General features: G+C 53.5%; 2 protein-coding genes across 3 annotated transcripts in view; one reads left to right on the top strand and one right to left on the bottom strand.

Annotated features, from left to right (window-relative positions):
• The window catches only part of Ubn1 (ubinuclein 1), a 29,892-nt gene extending 23,895 nt beyond the window's left edge, over window positions 1–5,997 (top strand). Inside the window, exons 16-18 of one of the 2 annotated variants that reach the window (XM_020156950.2) lie at window positions 825–1,074; window positions 1,297–1,386; window positions 3,452–5,997. In XM_020156950.2, coding sequence (XP_020012539.1) covers window positions 825–1,074; window positions 1,297–1,386; window positions 3,452–3,501 — 390 coding nt within the window. In that variant the 3' untranslated portion in view covers window positions 3,502–5,997. The remainder of the gene's footprint in view (window positions 1–824; window positions 1,075–1,296; window positions 1,387–3,451) is intronic. The other variant, XM_020156951.2, reaches the window with a different exon arrangement.
• Ppl (periplakin) overlaps window positions 5,838–16,564 on the bottom strand; it is a 38,963-nt gene continuing 28,236 nt past the window's right edge. The window contains exons 13-22 of the mRNA XM_020156949.2: window positions 16,210–16,307; window positions 15,873–16,030; window positions 14,720–14,898; window positions 14,505–14,643; window positions 13,629–13,822; window positions 12,181–12,331; window positions 11,379–11,462; window positions 10,614–10,730; window positions 10,075–10,167; window positions 5,838–9,356 (exon numbers count right to left, since the gene is read on the bottom strand). Of these exons, the coding sequence (XP_020012538.2) occupies window positions 6,693–9,356; window positions 10,075–10,167; window positions 10,614–10,730; window positions 11,379–11,462; window positions 12,181–12,331; window positions 13,629–13,822; window positions 14,505–14,643; window positions 14,720–14,898; window positions 15,873–16,030; window positions 16,210–16,307 (3,877 nt within the window). The 3' untranslated portion in view covers window positions 5,838–6,692. The remainder of the gene's footprint in view (window positions 9,357–10,074; window positions 10,168–10,613; window positions 10,731–11,378; window positions 11,463–12,180; window positions 12,332–13,628; window positions 13,823–14,504; window positions 14,644–14,719; window positions 14,899–15,872; window positions 16,031–16,209; window positions 16,308–16,564) is intronic.

The following is a 16,564-nucleotide window of genomic DNA, read 5'->3' on the forward strand; positions in this document are numbered from 1 at the left end:
ATGAGTGCTGTGGAGGTAAATTATAAGAAGTTTGGATCCGGGCATGGTGGCATACACCTGTAATCCTAGATACTTGGGAGGCAAGACAGGAGGATTGAGGCTTGAGTTCAGCCTGGGCAGTTAGCAAAACCCTGTTTTAAAAACACTGAAAGCAAAAGGACTGGGGGTGTGGCTCACGAGGTAGAGCACTTGCAGAGCAAGCTTGAGGCCTTGAGTTTAATCCCCAGTAGTGCAAAACAACAACAAAGGTTTGGTCTCAGGCTGGGGAAATGGGAGAGCTTTTTTTCTTTTTCTAGTATACACAGAGAACTGTAGACAGGTCTGGCCAGGAAGTCTCCCTTCCCTCTTCTTGCTCCCGCCATTCCATAAAGTAACTATGTCCATTTGTTTCCGGGTTTTTTTTTCCTGGAAAAGAAATTTGTATTTGTTATATATATTAATATGACAAATACATACAAAAATATGAGTATATATATGCTTATATATATTTTTGTGTTTATGAATATAAACTTACTTTTTTTATTTTCACAAGGGAGGCGCATTTAGTGTTCTACTTTTAAAAATTAACTCTGGGGCTAGGGGTTGTGGTTCAAGTGGTGGAGTTCAAACTCCAGTACCGCTCGCCTTCCCCTCTCTGCCAAAAATAACTCTGTACCCTGGTACTCATGCCAGGCCAGTTCACAGACTGTCATTCTTTTGGGGCTACAGAATAGGAAGGTGCTTTCATGGGGGCACTGATTTTTGTGTCCCCATCATTCATGTGATCAGGTTTGGGGTAAGTCAGCAGGACCAGGGTTCTGACCACATGACTGTTTTCTCCCCAGAAAGGAACAGGTGGGGCTGTGCTGCTGACCAGCTCCTCTCCCTTAAACCTGCTGTCTTCATCTTACAAGTCCAGCAGCCCCAAGCTGCCTGGGGCAATGAACTCTAACTCGCTGGGGATCATAGCTCCCGTCCCATTCCCACTGCACGTGCTCTCCTTCAGTGCGGACTCCTCTGCCAAAGCAGGGGTCTCCAAGGATGCCATTGTCACAGGCCCAGCCCCTGGGACCTTCCACCATGGCCTCAGTCACAGTAAGTGCCTGTCTTCTGTCTCTGGTCCTATGTTGTGTGCTGTGGGTCCTGTGTGTGTCTGGTGTGACCGTGGGAAGTATCCCCGGGAGCCTCTGAGCCCTTACCTTTGGGTTTGGTTCCTAGATTGGTCCTGCAGGTCTGGGGCTGTGAATGCCAGAACTGCTTTTCTGTTCTGTCTTCAATGTGTGTGTTTTGTTCTTCTCTCCCTCCCATTTCTCTCAGGTCTTCTGGCTGGCTTGCATTCCAGCCCGCCCCATGCAGCACCTCTCCCACATGCTGCCGTGTCCACCCATGTCCCGCAGAGTCTGCCAGGTAATCGTCAGATGGGCAGTGTGCTGTGCGCTCTGTGCGCTGTTTCCCTCCACCTTTAGGTGCTGTGTCTGCTGCTGGGTCGTTCAGTGTCTTTGCCTCGTCATCACTGTATTGTCGTCTTGCTTTGTCCTTTTAGAGTCTGGCTTTGTTAGTATCAGAACAACACAGTTCTCTAGCACTTAGAGACTTCCTCTGGCTCCAAGTTGGAATGGATACTGGGTCAGACTTAGCCTATGTGAGCACAGAAAGTTGTGGGGCCTGAGTGCAAGAAAGAGATGGTCCAACCCTTACCATGCTTTGTCCTCTTTAGTTAAAAAGAAGAAAGAGAATGGCGAGTTCTTCCAAGGGCTAATTGGGCTCTACAGGGCCTTCACAGCAAAGCACACACCTGGGCATCAGTTAGCAGAGGTTCTGTATCCTTTGTTTCAGTGAGAGGCCACAATATAAGACTTGAGGAAGGACTGCTTATCTCTGAAGGGGCATGGACCCAAGAGAGAAGAGTAAACCTTCCTGGAAACAGAGATTTGGGAGGACGTCAGAAATGAAGCCAGCATTCCCTTGCAGGACGGTGCTTTCAGAAGTAGGGAGCTCTAAAAGCCCTGAGTACACATGCAGCTAGCTTGGTAGCGCAAGAAGTGGCATAGATGCCCCAGGTAAACACCTTGTATTAAGTGGACTTGCTGGGTCCTGTCCTGGATTCTTGGGTATGAGTACCTCATGGAAGTTGGTATAGGAGCCTAGTGGTGTCTTGGTTTTGATCAGGTGTTCTTACCTCTCTAGACCTGCTCCAAACATATCTAGGGGCTATACTGGTAAGAGGAGAGCTGAGCTTAGATAACTCTGTGGATTGGTTGGGTTGGGATTAGGATTCAGACCATGGGGTTGTGTGTGTCCATATTCTGCCACATGGAGGCCTCCTGATCAGTTGTGAGCCCCTGGCAACTATGTCCCAAAGCTGAAACCTCTGTAGTGAATACTAGAGGCCCTCTGGGTGTACAAGAATGGGTTTGTTGATCTCCAAGTGAAAGTTCATCTTCTTTGAGAGGCCGAACCTGTATCAGTAGTTACTACTCTTTTCTCTGGAGCAGCAGTGACATCCCCTACAGGAGTTAAGGGCAGTGTGGGTGGCTCCAGAGCTCTGTTGAGGAGAGTTGTATGAAAATGAGATGGCCTGCCTCTGCTTGCTTTGGGGAGCAGTCCTTTTCAGAGAGAGAGAAAAAATTGAAGAGCTACTGGGAATAGACTCTGGGTCTGAAATTTTGAACCAAAAAGAGAGGAAAAAATAGAAAGTGATAGAAAAGTTTGCTTTCTTATACCCTGTTCCTATTCTTTCCGTGGGTATAAAAGAGCAAGCCATAGAATGCCTGCCTAGCAACTACAAGGCCCTGAGTTCAAACCCCACTACAGCCCCCAAAAAATAAATAAAAGAGCAAGCAGGAGGGCTGAGGATGTGGCTCAGTGGCATGACATTTGTCTAGCATGAGCAAAGCTCTGGTTTCCAGTTCTAGCACCTGAAGACAAAGGCAATCACAAGAGCAGCTGTGCTCAGACAGGTTCCCAGAGCGAGCCGTGCCATACAGGAGGGACTGTTGGGAAGTTCCCTGAATCCAGCATTAAGCTGTGTAACTTGTGTCTGCTCTGCTCCCCCACCACCCTGTGTGGCTTAGTGCTAGTGCCTTTGTTCTTGGCCCTCTGGGACCTGAGGGTGTCTTAATGGCAAGAGAATGACTATTGCTACCCTGAGTCATGTGATCACCAGGCCTTACTGCAGGACGGTGGTTGTCACTGGAGACTTGAGGTGACCTAACTCGTGTTGTAGAGCAGCTTTCTGTGAACACTGCTAAGCGGTCACCTGCTTGCACAGTGCTGGTGCCATGCATGCCTGCCATAAGTAGCAGTGCACACAGCCATTGCCAAGTGTTTTGCTGCTTTTTGGAACCTTAGAACACTTGGTGTTTGGGGATATTTGCTATTTGAGTGTCCCCCTTGAGGTTTGATTATGCTGTCCTAAGAGAATTGGCGCTCCTGAAAGACCTGTATTCTGTTCTTGCTTACTCTCTTCCAGATGCTTCTCAGCTTCACGGGAAAGGGCCTGGTGTACCACGGAAATTGTGACTGTTTCAGAGGACAGGCTGATTGACCTGGGTCTAGGTGGAAATTGAACATATAGGTCTCAGATCATGGACATCTGCTACACTCTTCCTGCCTACTGGTTTTCTTCTGGAGCAGACATGGGTTCTGAGTAGAGTACTTGCTAGCACTTCTGATGTGCCTCCAACTAAGAGAGCAGCTTGTGCTGCTCATGAAGCACTTACTGACCTAGTGGTCTGGGCCTTGTGGCTTTGTTGCTGGATGCTGTCAGGACAGCTCTGGGCTGGGGAACGTGCAAGGCCGTGTTGGGAAGCACGGTGTTCACAAGCTCCAGTGGCAGATCTGTTGGTACAGCTTTATTTTAGATCTGCCCAACTCCTGGCATTTGGTCTGAGCACCTCACAGCGCCCTACTGATCAAGTGCTCCTTCTAGCCACAGTAGGAATCCCTGGATGGTCATGGTGCTGTCCTACCCCCAGGCTGTGTGCTCAAGAGGACAAATCCCAGGCCAGAGCCACAGGTGGGAGACCTACCTTTTGTCTCCTTGCAAAATGCTAAGAACACCTAGTGTGTGCTCCTTGTAGAGGGCCAGGTTCTTCTCTGAACATGACAATGAAGCTCTTATAGAGAAAAGACCTTTGTAGATTCAACAGTTATGGTAGGTTTTACAGACATCTATCTTGGGCTCAGTTTTCACCATGACCATTAAATGCATTGGATTGAATGGGGCTGCTCTTCACACATCTCATTATAGGAAGACATAATTCCAGTGCCTTTATGGTGGAGCAGAATTTGGCAGCATGTCCCTTCAGCGCCCTGCGTGGATCTGAAATGAAGATCTTTTTAAAAGCTGTCTGTGTTTAAAACACAGTCAGTTTTACTTAGTTGAAGTTTCATGGTTGCACATCATGACCTGTGCCGTCCTGACTTGAAGGTTGTCCGGACCCTGAATCCTAGCTCCCAGGTTGAGCCAGGGCTCCCGTTTTGTTTTTCCAGAGTTGGTGCAGGTGCACTGCAGAGCCCCAGAGCCCTTGTGTCTGAGGGCTGAAGGGTTCTGAGTCACAGGTAGACATTCCAGTTGTCTTATTCTTAGAAATTCTTCTTTGGCAGAGCTGCAGGATAGGCCTCTGACGTGTCCGCCACATTGAGCAGGCCTGGAAGTGCTGCGGTTCCCAGGCAGCAGGGTTCATTGTTGACTTGGCGGATGCACAGTGGGGCTGGAGACTGGGTTGAAGATAGGCTAGGACAGTGACTGCAGAATTCCCATCACCAGGCTGGTCACACTTACCCACTGGCCATCTCACAGGGGCTTGGAGGGCCCTTGCCTGGCCTGTGAGCTGCAACATGGCGAGTCTGGCCAGCCGCCAGCCCAGTGATTTGAGACGTGGAGAGTAACGAGCATTCTCTGCATGCACACCTGGGTGAAACAGGCCTGCTTTGGGCTCCTGCCTCCCAGGGTGCAGTGCTCAGCAACTCCCAGCTCCTGTGGAGGTGGCCACCTTCCATCTCTGGGAGCAAGGCCTCTGAGCTGCTTGGCCCAGCCTCTGCCCTGACTCCTTTTGTGCGTGAGCGCCAGTCTGTTTCACACTGGGCCATGTGGGTTCCTTTCCCCTTTATTATAGATATTTTTTGCAACTTGGATCTCCAGTTTGTTTACAGAATAGTCTTAGGTAGTAGCAAAAGAGCCAAAGAAGAGATTTGTATAGCTGAGCTCCAAGCCGAGCCGAGGCTGTCAGCAAAGGCTGAGCGGTGGGAACTCTCCAGGCTCCTCTGCCCATGAACACCGGGCCCTGCCCCCCTTCGGTGCTCCCTCCTCCCCATGTGCCAGAGCGTGCAGCTGGAGCAGGACGCCCTCATCTTTAGGAATCTAGTGATGCCTCTTGCCTCAGGGAAATGTTTCTTTGATGGGGAGTTTATGAGATTTCTTTTTCTTGTTTATGCTTTATTTGTGGTAATGAGAGAGTGAGTGACTTAAACAGCCATGGCAAGGCAGATCTGCAGCTGCAGTGGAGGGTGGGCGGAGCATGCTCAGGGGGCCACAGGTTTCCTTGGCCGCCAAAAGTCTGAGCACTTACCAGGCGTGGCTGTTTCTAAGGTGTGAGAGGGGCTGTGGCTTTTGTGCAGCAACTATGTTGGTGTTAGGATGGTATGAAAATTGTTAATCTTGTATAAAGTAACTCAATAAATGGTTTCCAGGTTTCCAGAATGTCTCTTCTCATTCTTTCTTTCTGCTGTATTTGCAAGTGATGTCTCCTCCTATGGGAGCTGGTATGTGTAGAACAACCATTTTGACTAAAAGCCCAGAGGGAGGGGGAATTCACCTCACATGCAAAGGAGGAAGAAACACACTTGCCAGCAAATTAGAATCAAGCCACCAGGTTTTTATTTCCATGCTATAAATAAAGTTCCCTGTTACCTCCCATTTTCTTACATAATACAAGAGATACGGTTGGAGCATAATAATGGCTTCATATACCTAAATACCAAGGCGATGAGCAAGATGTAGAAGCACTGAAACTAGGCTAACAGCAGTACCCTACTCATACCTGCTACTGAGATCATTTCGGAATCATGAAACAGTCCCTGATGCCCTGTCTTCCTGGGATGGCCTGGCTGACAGGTAGTGGCCACTCTAGCACCAAAGACCAAGCAGTGAGTTGCAGGCCATGAGGCTGGGTATGTCGTGTGGGCAGAGTCGCTGCTGAGGAGGCCTTGCTGATGGAAGGTTGGTTTCCCGGCCAGAAAGCTGGAGCGGTGTGAATGCAGATCCTCAGCCGCAATGGCCCAGTCCTTTGATGAACCAAGAGGGGTGGAAGGGGGGCGTTGTGCCCTCAGTTTCATGGTCTGGTGTGCCTTGAGTGGGTGTCTGCTGCGTCGTCTTGTGCTGCAGTAGTTTTCGGATTGTTTGTAGCCATCACACAAGGAATCTGTTGATGGGAGTGTACGGGTGAGGGAGAAAAAAGGGAATCTTGGTCATTAAATCATTGGAGGTGGGAGTGAGCCAGTCACAGGCTGAATGGGACTGAGACAGAGCCCCTTGTCTTCAGCCTGTGCCTGTGTCACCCATATAAGCTGTGTTCCGAGCAGCCTGATGGGGCGTGGACAGAACGCTCAGCTCAGGAGGAGCTCACACAAGGGCCAGGAACGGAGGCACTCAGGTGGTCACTGGGAAGGAGGAAGCTAGCCGCCTGCCTCCATGAAGGGCTGGGCCGGGCCTACTTCTGCCCAGACACCAAGACTGCCAGCTCCTGAATGGACATATCCTTGTTGACGTAGCGGTCGTACTGAGCAGGGGTCAGCCGGCCGTTCCGCAGGGCATCCTCAATGGAGAACTTCCTGCCAGACTTCCTATCGTGGATCACTGAGGACTCCCCGTGGGGACCCTTGACTGATATCTCCTCCCAGTCGCACTCTTGACTCCTGAGTTTCACAAACATGTTCCAGTCGATGAGCCCCGCGCGGCGGGCCTCCTCTGGGGACAACTCGCGGCCCGTGTCGGGGTCGATGACCACAATGGAGCGCCGTAGGTGGTTCTCTCTCTGCTCTCTCTTGACGGCCACAGAGCCCAGGCGCCGCTGCAGCTCGTCAATCTCGAGGTCCTTGTCCTTGGACAGCCTCTTGAGGTCGTCCAGCTCCCTCTCCAGGGACCACAGTCTGGAGTCGAGGTTGGTCCCAGAGTCCACCACACTCATCTTTGGCAGGTCTCGGGTGTCTGTCCCAGCTATTTCGATTTCTGATTGGAGCCTGCGGGTTTCCAGCTGCAGGTTTTGCCGCTCCAGCTGCAATTTGTGGTTTTCTTCCCTGAGGAAGTCTAGTTCCTTGGACGACTTGGAGTTGTAGAATTCCAGTTCTGACAATTTGGCCTCCAGCCGAGTCACCTCAGCATCCAGCTCCCTCTTGCTCCGGCTCTCCTCCTCTAGGCTCTTCTTGAGCTTCTGGATCTCCTGCTCCGTGTCGCCCTTCTCCACCTGGACGCTCTCAGAGAAGACCACCTTCTCCTTGACCTCCGCCTTCTCCAGGGTAGCCAGCTTCCTGCGCAGGGGCTCGAGCTCGCCCTCCAGCAGCTGCCGCCGGTGCCGCTCTTCATCCAGCTGGGCTTGGAGCAGGGCGTGCTCCCTGGCCTGCTGCGGGTCCTGCTGCAGCACCACCTTCTGTGTGTGGGTCACCTTCTTGCCGGCCTTGGCTTCCTCCTGCTCCAGCACAGCCAGCCGCTGCTGCAAGCGCTGCACCTCCAGCTCGGCTGCCCTGCGTGCCTGCCTCTCGCGTTCCAGCTCCTCTAGCTGCCGCTCCAGCTCCGCCCGCCTGCGCTGCAGCCGCCGCAGCTCAGCACGCAGCTTGTCGATCTGCTGCAGCTCAGCGTCGATGCTGTCGGTGAAGGCGGTCACCTCGGCCCGCAGGCCTGGCTCCTCCTCATACTGCACCACCTCCTGGTGCACCACCCTCTCTCTCCCCTGCTTCAGCTCCTCCTCCTTGCGCCTGATCTTCTCTTCCTGTGCTGTCTGCTCTGCTGCCAGGTCCACCTGCTTCTTCTGCTCCTCCAATAGCCTTGCACGCAGAGACTCCACCTCGTCCTTGGTTTGGGGGTCTTCCTGGAACTGGAGGATCTCCTGGACCACCTCTCTGGTCTGGACCTGTGGCTTGGCATCTTTCAGGGCCTGGATCTCCTGCTTCAGCTGGTAGATCTCCAGGTCACACCTTTCGATCAGTCTGGTCTTGTCCACGATTTCCTCCCTGAGCCGCTGGAGCTCCTTCTCTGTCTCGGGGTCTGTCGTGTACTTAATGACCTCCTTGGTCACTTCTTTGACTTCCACCTGTGGACCGCGTCTCTGCAGTGCTTCCAGCTCGCTCTGGTAGCTCTTGAGCTGCTCCTCAGTGCCTCTGTACTTGCGCTCCTGCTCCACCAGCTCCAGGCGGAGGTTGGCCACTTCGCTCTCAGCCTTGGGATCAGGCCGCACGATCTCCCGGACTTTCTCCTGGACCACCACTTTGGCATTCTCCTCCTCCAAGGCCCAGATCTTTCGGAGCAACTCCGTCTTCTCCCGCTGGCCAGCACGAGCCTTGGCGGCTTCGTCCTCATACTGGCGGGTGAGATCGCTGACCTCCCTCTCAGCAGCTGGATCCTTCTCCACCTTGAGCACCTCCTTAACCATGATCTTACCCTCAGCCATGGCTCGCTCCTTCTCCAGCCTCCGGAGTTTGGCCTGCAGGAAGCTCAGCTCCTCCTCCTGCTTCTCCTGGAGCTGGCCTTCCCGCTGGTGCTCCTCCTGCAGCTGCCGGTGTTCCGCCTCCAGCTGGGGGTCGTTCTGCAGTTTCACCACCTCCTTCTCTGTGACCTTCTCCTGGGCGCGGCTCTTCTCAGCGGCCAGGGCTGCCACACGCTGCTGCAGGAGGAGCACCTCGGCCTCCCGGGCACCTTTCTGCCGCCGCAGCGCCTCCAGTTCTTCTCGCAGCTGCAGGACCTCGTCAGCCTGTGCCCTGTCGGGCTCGATGCGCAGGACCTCCTTGACCACATACTCCTGCCCCCCGTCCCTGGTCTCCTGCTCCAGGGTACGCAGCCGGAGCTGCAGCGCCTCCAGCTCCTCCTGCAGCAGCTGGTTCTTGTGCTGCTCCTCAGCCAGAGTCTGCTGCAGCTGCTGAAAGCTCTTTTCCAGCTCGGGGTCCGGCACCTTCTTGAGCACCTCCTTCCGGACCAGTGACTCCTGTGGTCCCTGGTTCTGCAGGGTCCGGATCTCCTCCTTGGCACTCCTGACCTCATTCTCCAGCTGCTGCCTCCGCTCAGTCTCCTCCTCCAGTTCCCTCTTGATCTTCCACGCCTCCTCCACTCCAGAGCCTGGCCTGCTCCCTTGCAGGGTCTCCCTAGTCACTTCTGCTTCTGGCTGCTGTGACAGAGAAGACAAGGTGTGGTTAAAGTCAGAAGGGATGTGTTCACCTGGGGACAGGTCAGACTGGTTGCCCTGTGATCTAGGGTTACTTTTAAAGGTGGCCAAACAACTAGACAGGAGTATTAAAATTAGATAAGGCAACGTATTTCACAAGTGCAGAAGAGTGTGAAGTAGAGCTGCAGTCTCCCACCTCTGGCCTGTCCCTAGAGCACGTGTGTCATCTTTGAGATGTCTTCTGTGCTCTCGCTGCTGTGTACGTTTTTAGCGTACCCCACGTGCTGGCGTTTTCTGCACAGACGGCAAGTCTGTTCTGCAGCTGCCGACTGCATGGACCAGAGGGAAAGAACTCTATCCTGGCACAGAAGGCGGACCTCACGTCCACATCAGCACCACCTTGTGCACGTGGACACGATTTCCCCAGCCCACTGCTGGTGAATGTTGACTTGCTCCTAGTTTTGTTTTTTTTGCTATGACAGACAGTGCTGTCATAAACATTAGGGACGCCTGCAAATAGCGAGTGTTTATTGAGTAGATAGGTGTGTTATCCCCAGATCAGTGGAAACGCTGGTTGGGCCAGCGTTTGTGCTGCCATTGCCCCCAGATGTTAGTGGGGGACCCACCCTGAGGTCACAGGCTCTGTCTGAAGCAGAGGTCTGCCTTCATTTCTCACCTGGTAGAACAGGTTTAAGTGGGCTTTCTTACTAAGATGAATTACCTGTCTCAGGAGATGCAGTGCAAACTCCAGATTCTGCAGCCTCTGTCTGTTGATGGCGTTAACTTCCGTGAACTTGGCAGTGAGAGCCGCCTCCTAGAGAGAAGTTTTAGGAGAGCAGTCAGCAGACAGGAGCTAATAGGTGAAGCTAATAGCCTAAGTGAGCTCCAGAATCTGGCAGCTGGGGACAGGGGTGCTTTTCGTCCATTCTCCCTGTTACTGTTCGACCGCCTCATCGGTGGGGAGAAAAGTGGACTCAGGGTCAAGGCCCATGTGCTTGAGCAAGTCTGTCCACCTCTGAGCCTTACTGTTCCTGTGTACTTACTGAGGAGAACAAGGTGGGTGCTTCTCATACCTATGGGGCTGGCCCCAGACTCCCAGCAGGCTCTCTTTCTAGGCATATGGCTGTCATTGGGCCAAAGCAAGTGCTTTCTCTTCTTCCAAATGTGTTTGCCTGGGAGGGATCCAACCACCTGGTGTCCCTATTGTGTGCACCCCCAAGGCCTCTCTGCGGCTCCAGACTGCAGGCATGCACAACTCACCTCCTCCTTCACTTTGGCAGCAGGTGACTGCAGCCTGGCTCTCTTGCTTGCGTGGCTGTTCCTTCCATTCTCCAAGTCGAGAAGGGACCGTAGCTTCTCTGCTTCTAGCTCATAGTCCTAGGTGACAGAGAGAGAGAGAGAGAATGGAATGTGCACCTTCCAGGGGACCCACACCTGCCCTTGGCCAGGGACTGGTTTTATAATCTCCTCAGTTCCTCCTCACAATGGCACCTGTACAGACTGCCAGGATGCCCTGAGAGTCATCAAGACACGAGCAGTGCGAGGCGATTCCCTTTCTCCACAAACAGGAAAACCAAGTGACCCTCAGGCCTGGAGACCTGACGTTCTGCTTCTTCAGCAGATGCTAGTTTACTAATTGATGACTTCATAATTTATCAAGTGGATAATTCCCCTAGTCATCCCTGCTACTGGACACTTGGGTCCTTTCCAGTTGTTTTACTGTTGTAAATAGAGCTGTTACACAGTGTGGTTTATCCTGCATTATGCTTTTGTGCTTTTTCCTGCAGGATAAATCCCCCCAAAGCGTTTACTTCTTCAAAGAGTATAAACTCTATTATGACACTTGCTGCCTGACACCATATTGGTTTTCCAAAGGGCTGTGCCAGTTTTCATGGCTGCCAACAGTGCCGAGATGCCCACTCAGTTCCTCGAGCACCCCACCAGCAGCAGCGCTTCTCCATCAAGTGCACTGGGTAGGGAGTCCCTCAGTGTGCTGTGTGCTTGGGCAGAGGCCTTGTGGCTCACCTTCACAGCTTGCTGGTACTGCTGGGAACTGGTGTAGACCGTCTGTACTTCCTGTTCCCTATTTGCTATCTCATCCAGCAGGTTCTGTAAGACAAGAGCTCTTAAAAACCAAAACTGAAAAACAAATAATCAAAAGCAACCAGCCTTATCAATAAAGTATCTAGAGTCCTTACTACCTGAAATTATCCTGCCGTAGTACAGAATGGCTTCCTTGTGTACATTTCCTCACTACAAAAGGCAGGCCTAAGGCCCTGTGAAGAAGGGCCAAGAAGATGCTTATCTCTGCCAGGAAGCAGTGTTTACGCTGAGTGGTGTGCAGAGCCAGGCACTACTCTGATACTGCCCTTCCACTACCTCAGTTCCTCTTCAGATGAGCCTGTGAGGTAGCATCGTCACCTCCAGTTTAGGAATGAGGAAACTGAGGTAGCTCAGTGACTTGGGATGGAGCTGGGAATGTCAGCCACTTCCTCATCCCCAGCCCCAAGGCAGGAAGCTTAACTTTGGAAATGGGATTTTCCCCAGGAGGGTTCCTCTGGAGTTTGTGGTCATGCACCATGAAGCTGAGCCACATGGGTTCCCCAGCAGGCCCTGTGCTGGGCACTGAGGTGTGGTGGGGGAGGTGCGAGACGCACCTGGTACTTGTTCTGAGTCTGTGCTGGGAGCTGAGGCCCAGAGAGGAAAATGCAGCCAGACCTTGGCCCTGCCCTGTCTCCCAGGCATGGCTCCCTCCACTGGAACAGGCTGCTGACCCTGACCCTCCCAGGCCACTGTGTGCCTGCAGACACAGACGCAGCCTTCTGACCTTCTGGTTCTTCAGCTTGGTCTCCACCTGGTTGAGGCTGTCTGTCTCCTCAGGCTCATAGCTGGGGGTGTTGGACAAGAACTGGAACACATGGTTGTAGCCATGGCGGTACTCATCGTAGGCAGCCCTGGCACTCTGCAGGCTCTGGCCCCTGTAAGGACAAAACAGGTCAGGCCCCCACCCATAGAGGCCTCACTGACCCCTCACGTTTAAAGAAGGGCGAAAACCCTAAACATTTGCCAGAAAGGGAGTGGTGAATGATGGCACGTTAGGTGGAGGACCTGTGCACTGATGGTCACAGGTGCCTGCTGTGCATTTATTTCAGGACCTTCGCTATCCATGAATCCAAGGCTGGCAAATGCACCAACCCAAACCAGAAATGTCCTAAGTTGTGGGATGCAGCAGAAGCAGTGCTGGGGAAAGAGGATAGCGCTGCACGCTACGTCACAAAAGCAGCCCATCTCAGACCGGCCAGCCAAGCCCCATCTGAAGGAAGGAAGGAATGGCTACAAGTTAAACCCAATGTAAGCAGCAGAAAGAAGGGAGACAGGAAAGAGAAGCACAAAGCATGATTAATGAGTACAAATATGCAGCGTGGAACCTGCGAAGTCATTTTAAAAGGGGGAGGGGAATGCGAGGCCCTCGGTTCTAACCCCATCATCAAAAGAGAAGACGAACAAAAAAAAAAAAAAAAGGGAAGGGGGAGAATGATGAAGGGGATGAACCGAACCAGGGTACCCTGTGTGCATATATGAAAATGTCACGATTGAGACTCCCCGCACAACTATTATATACTAATAAACATGTTAAAAAATGAAATGATCAATGAACCAATCAACGTCAGGCACACTTACGACATAGAAGATGGAAATCAAAGAAGGACGTGGGGAGTGAGGGCATCTCCTCAGACCCTGCAGCTGGTGAAGGACATAGGGGTGATAAACTCAACAATTTAGATGGGATGGACAAATTCCTTGAAAGACAGACTACTACTGTTAATTCAAGAATAGACCTGACTCATCTGGTAAAACTGTTAGAGAGTGAATGTGTAGATGAAAAGTTCACAAAAAAAAAAAAAAAATCCAAGAACTCGGGTTGGTGGAGTGGCTCCAGTGATAAGAGTTCCTGTCCAGCAAGTGTGAGGCCCTGAGTTCAAACCCCAGTACCACCAAAGGGAAGAAAAAAAAACTGTGAACCTGAAGACCCTGCCACAGAGGTCCACAGGGACTGAGAGGAGGTCATGAGGCTGGCAAAATGCAGGAAGAACAAGCAGCAGCACACCAGGGTGTCATGCACACCCCTCGCCTACCCCAGCTTGTGGACAACGCCCCAGGAGGTACAAATGCTTGCCTGGACAGCAGGGCTGCTCACTGTATTGACCATATTGAATTTCTTCCAGTGCCTCCAGGCAGAATGGCTGAGCCCTGCCCCCCTCTCCGCCCCCTCACCTGCGCTCCACCTGCTGGCACAGGTTGTCGAAGCGCTGGCTCAGCTTGTGCACCTCAGCCTCCTGGCGCTCCAGGTCGGGGCAGTGCTCCTGGAAGCGGCTGGCCAGTGAGCTCGAGCATTCCTTGGCTGCCTGCAGGTTCTGCTCCACCTCACCCAGGAGGGACTTCTGGGCCTGCAGCTCAGACGCCATGGCCTGCCAGGTGGACAAGGAGAGGCAGCGCTGTGGCCAGAGCTCCCAGGAGCCAGGGAACACCACCCAGAGCCATGGGGTTGCCTGCTTTGGGGGTGGGTGGTGGGGACAAACCTAGGAGTGGGAAGGACAGGCCCTGCTCCATGCTTTGCAAATCTGAACTTCTATAGTGTGCCTCGTCAGTTACAACAAAGCTCCAAGAAACTAACTTCTGCAAACTTAAGCAGGCAGCATGTGGCCTGCACTGGGATGGCCTGGCACCCTTGGACCACAAGGCCTTTGCAGAGCTCATCTACTTGGCTGTGAAGCTGCTCACAAGATAGAGATGAGGAATGGCTGTCATCAGCCATGAACTTGAGGGTCAGCAAATTCATGTCATGGACCAGGGGTGACAGTGAGAGGAAAGCAACACTTGTCAGTCAGTACCTGAGGACCAGCCCCCAGGGCTGAAGCCCAGGTCACCAGGTCTGGTCATCAAGAGATCTGGAAACCTGTGTTCTGTGCAGACCTGGATTATAAAATCCTGGCCCCTGAAATCTCCCAGGCCGCACAAAGTGGAGCAGCCGAGACAGAAGCCATTGTCTCTGAGTGTGACTCCCAGTTTGGCACACTAGGTATTCTGAACCCATAGGGACTGGCTGTTGAGGCCAGAGAAAGGGCCCCACAGTCCAGGCCTCCTACTCACCTCCAGCTCCTGCCTCTTGCTGTCCAAGATATGGCCACTCTCAGGCACTGTGTCATCCTGGATCAGCCGGTTCTCATGCAAGGCCAGCAGCTCCCAACCCTGCTGCAGGCTTTTCTCCAGGCGGTTGGCCACGTCCACCCTGAGGACACAGGTCAGGAGTGGGGGGTGGCTCTCTGACCCCACCCCGACTTCCCTGCTGCCTGCCTGCCACCCACTTCTCCTGGGCTGAGTCCAGCAGCTGCACCAGGCGCTCGTATTTCCGGTTGGTGTTCTCCACTCGGCTCCTCAGCAAAGGTGCTGTGCCACTGGCCGGGAGAGCCTGGATGAAGGCCTCGCACTCAGCTGTGCTCTGTGTCTTCTCGGGCTCGATCTGCAGAAGCTCGTTGGTGATGTTCTGTGGAGACCAGAATACCTGAGGTCAGCCACAGCCTGTGGTACCTGCCCCCAAGGCTGTGCCCCAGGAGGACAGTGGAAGTGGCTGGGGAGGCTTGGCCTGCTCTGGGGAGTCTGAGCAGCACCCAGGCACCAGCCCAATGGTCTGCCTTTTTAATAAGCCCCACACACAGGTGGACTGGGAAAAATGACAGTGACACAGACAAGAAACAGGTCATCATGGAGCCCTTGCTGCTCTCATACCGCCCATGGGGGAGTCCATGAAATCTGGGGTAGCACTGCCAGGTGGGTACCAGTACTCTCCATTTCCAGGTGGGGCACCTGAATCCAGGGAGCTTAGGAAGCTATGCAGTGGGGCCCAGTCCAGGTGACTCCAGTCCTCACTCCTATACCAGCCACTTCCTTGACTGGCTTGCATGAGGCCACACCAGGGCCGCTCCACCTCGGTATACCCCCCTTCTCCTCTGTAAAGCAGGAGAGCTACCAGGCAAGAGGACTTCAGTCTGTGGTGACGGAGCAGAGAGCCTGCACCTCGCCATCTTCCAGCAGCCCCGAGAGTGGGACCAGCTTGTCTTACTTTCAGAACTGCAGCTTCAGGCATCAGGGATATGTCTTGGGGCAAGAAGCTAGTGACCAGGTCTGAAATTCCAGGGCCCCCGTGCCACCCTGCACGGCCTCGCTCAGCATGGAACCTTTAGGGTCCCAGTTGCTCCTGTTGTGGTTACAGCTATGATCCCCAGGCAGTTGACAGGCCAGACAGACATCCCCTGGGTCACACTGGAGGCTGTCGGAGTGCGTAGGCATCTCCTTGGAGTCTGGTCCCAGGTCTCTAGAACCTTGGGAAGCAATATGCGTGGCACTGCCACCTCCACAACTGTCCAGCACCTGCTAAGTGTCCCAAGATCCCACAGGGAGACAGCCTGAGCAGGGCCCCAGAGAACCAGGGGCCCAGCCTGTGCCCCAGCCCTGCAGTACCTTGAGGTCCTTGGCCCGCTGGGCACTGTCCTGGACGGCCCGGCCCTGCTCCAGTGGTGGCCGTAGGATCCCCGTGATCACCTTCTCCTGTTTGTCCAGGTCGCTAGCCACCTTGTCCAAGCTGGCCAGCAGCTGCCGCCCCTGCAGGTCGGAAGCATCTGTTGGAGGGAGGACACAAGTCAGGGGTGACAGAGGCATTAGGCCAGCTGGGTCCTCTGAGGCTCACATAACCTCTCCCACATGGCAGACAGAAGACTCCTGCCATCCCACGCAACACAGCCTGGGCCCAGCTCCTCCTCCCTGGCCCCAGGCCCTTGCAGGCAGCCCCAGCACCTACCTCCAGGGTTCTCCGTCCTCAGCACCTCGTGCCGCTGCTGCAGTGTGTGTTTGCTACCAGCTGCCTTTTGTCGCACACTCCGGTACTGGCTGCTCAGGCTGGGAAAGCAAGAACATGCTGGGGACCCTCTCCACCCATACAGGCAGGACCTTGTACTCTGGCTGGGCAATAGCCTGGGGGAGCCAAGTGGCTCAGAGTGCTTTGTTTGAAAACAACACTATGCGAGCCCAGCTGTGCATCATTCAGGAAGACCTTCCTGCCTTTGCTTTCCTCTTTCCCCTCTCTCCCTCCTTCCTTTTCCTTCATTTCAAGCCCAACTACTTAAAGTGATCTGTTCGCTAGTCTCCAACACATA

Source organism: Castor canadensis, chromosome 17 (genome assembly GCF_047511655.1).
Source record: "Castor canadensis chromosome 17, mCasCan1.hap1v2, whole genome shotgun sequence".
Lineage (NCBI taxonomy): Eukaryota > Metazoa > Chordata > Mammalia > Rodentia > Castoridae > Castor > Castor canadensis.